This window comes from Aplysia californica, unplaced genomic scaffold (assembly GCF_000002075.1).
Source record: "Aplysia californica isolate F4 #8 unplaced genomic scaffold, AplCal3.0 scaffold00641, whole genome shotgun sequence".
NCBI lineage: Eukaryota > Metazoa > Mollusca > Gastropoda > Aplysiida > Aplysiidae > Aplysia > Aplysia californica.
This window is the reverse complement of record NW_004797911.1, coordinates 452,309-453,936: the sequence shown is the minus strand read 5'-3', so window position 1 is coordinate 453,936 and position 1,628 is coordinate 452,309. Positions and strand designations below refer to the sequence as shown.

Sequence of the window (1,628 nt, the reverse complement as noted above, 5' to 3'; positions counted from 1 at the left end):
AAAATAAATAAATAAGAGAGAAAAAAAAGTCTTACAACAAAAGAAATATAAATTAGCAGAAAATAATCGCAACAGCTTGGAAATAACAACAATGCACGCAAATAATATAAGATGAAAATGAAAACGACCTCAGATTGTTGGTTTGATTTGTTTGAGTTAAGAGAAGCACACTGCCGATGCAACATTTATGGTCACTGACCCGGGTGATCCCCCCACTGCCCACCAAAATGATCAAATCGCCTACTAAAGAACGATAGCAGATGTCACACAGATCAGGAAGCACTGGTCTATATATTAAACAGAGTCAACAGGTGCGTATAACCGTTAGCCATTACCACAATCTCTTCTAATTGTTACGTAACGTCATGCTCATAAGATGATAAATGCTAAAGTCATTTTTAGCCCTTTTGAAAAACTAAGAAACGACTGTTTCGTTTGAACAATTGACTGTCTGTGAAATGCATGAATTTTAGTAGAACTCAATTGATTTCATTTTTGGATTATTCTTTAATTGTCCAAGCTGGCTCTGCTCTTTATTTCAGAACCAAAAACCCTGAACCGGCCACAAATGACTTGGGCAATTATCTCACGAGTATGATGATAACAAGGATGCGTGACCCCACTGACCTGTTTGACCAGCTTGACGTCATTCGACTGTGGCTCCGGCTTCACAGAGCTGTCAGAGGACTTGGGCGTGGTGGAGAACGGGAAGCCATCCTTGGCCTTCTGCGGCGTCTGGATGGCCGTGTGCAGCGGCTGCAGCTCCGTCATCTCCTGCAAGAAAGAGGGGAAGCTGTCAAGTACGGTTCTTTAACTTCACTTTTAGTTTTAGTAAAAGTTTTACAGTACTTGCAAAGCAACAACGTCAAATAAGGGCCTAAGATTAGATAGTTTTAGAAAGAGTTTTACAGCACTTGGAACACAAGGTCATATAAAGGCGAAAATTAGTTTAAGTAAGAGTTTTATGGCACTTGCAACCCTACAAGGTCAAATAAGGGCCTAAGATTAGATACTTTTAGAAAGAGTTCTACAGCACTTGCAACACAAAGTCATAAAAGTGCCGATGATTAAAGGTGTTACAAGGGAGTAACAAACACTAAAGAAGGAATGGAGATAAGGGCGATTAATTTTTGACAGGGAAGAAGGAGAAAAACCAAACAAGAGCAACCCCCCACCACCCACAAGTAAGAGTTTTACAGCACTTGCAACACAATTAGATGGTATAATAAATTCTTAAGATTAGAGATGTTACAAACTAGATGGTTTTAAATGAAGATATTTTATCGCCCTGTCCACAGAATTTCAATAATTCAAGATAGAATATTAGAAAGTACCCTACAAAAAAAGGATCAGGAGAGATATTAAGGTCAATAGATGTTTGATATGAAAGAAGAAGAAGAAGCAGATCACACCAGAACACCCGCCAAACATCCATGCCCTGTCGGGGAAAGAAAAGAAACAGATGGCCACCAAGTCCAATAACATCAATAAGAGCATACAACATTTTTCTAGACGTTGCTTCTGTTATTGGGTCATCATACGAAACGTGAAACTGCAGTGACACACGCAACAAACAGACAGACAGACAGACAGACAGACAGACAGACAGACAGACAGACAGACAGACA

At 39.6% G+C, this 1,628-nt stretch overlaps 1 protein-coding gene across 1 annotated transcript in view; it reads right to left on the bottom strand.

Moving 5' to 3' along the window:
• LOC101851983 overlaps positions 1 to 774 on the bottom strand; it is a gene marked incomplete at both ends in the record, with an annotated part of 18,546 nt that extends 17,772 nt beyond the window's left edge. Inside the window, 1 exon segment of the mRNA XM_013087807.1 lies at positions 628 to 774. Coding sequence (XP_012943261.1) covers positions 628 to 771 — 144 coding nt within the window.
• Between the last annotated feature and the right edge of the window lie 854 nt (positions 775 to 1,628).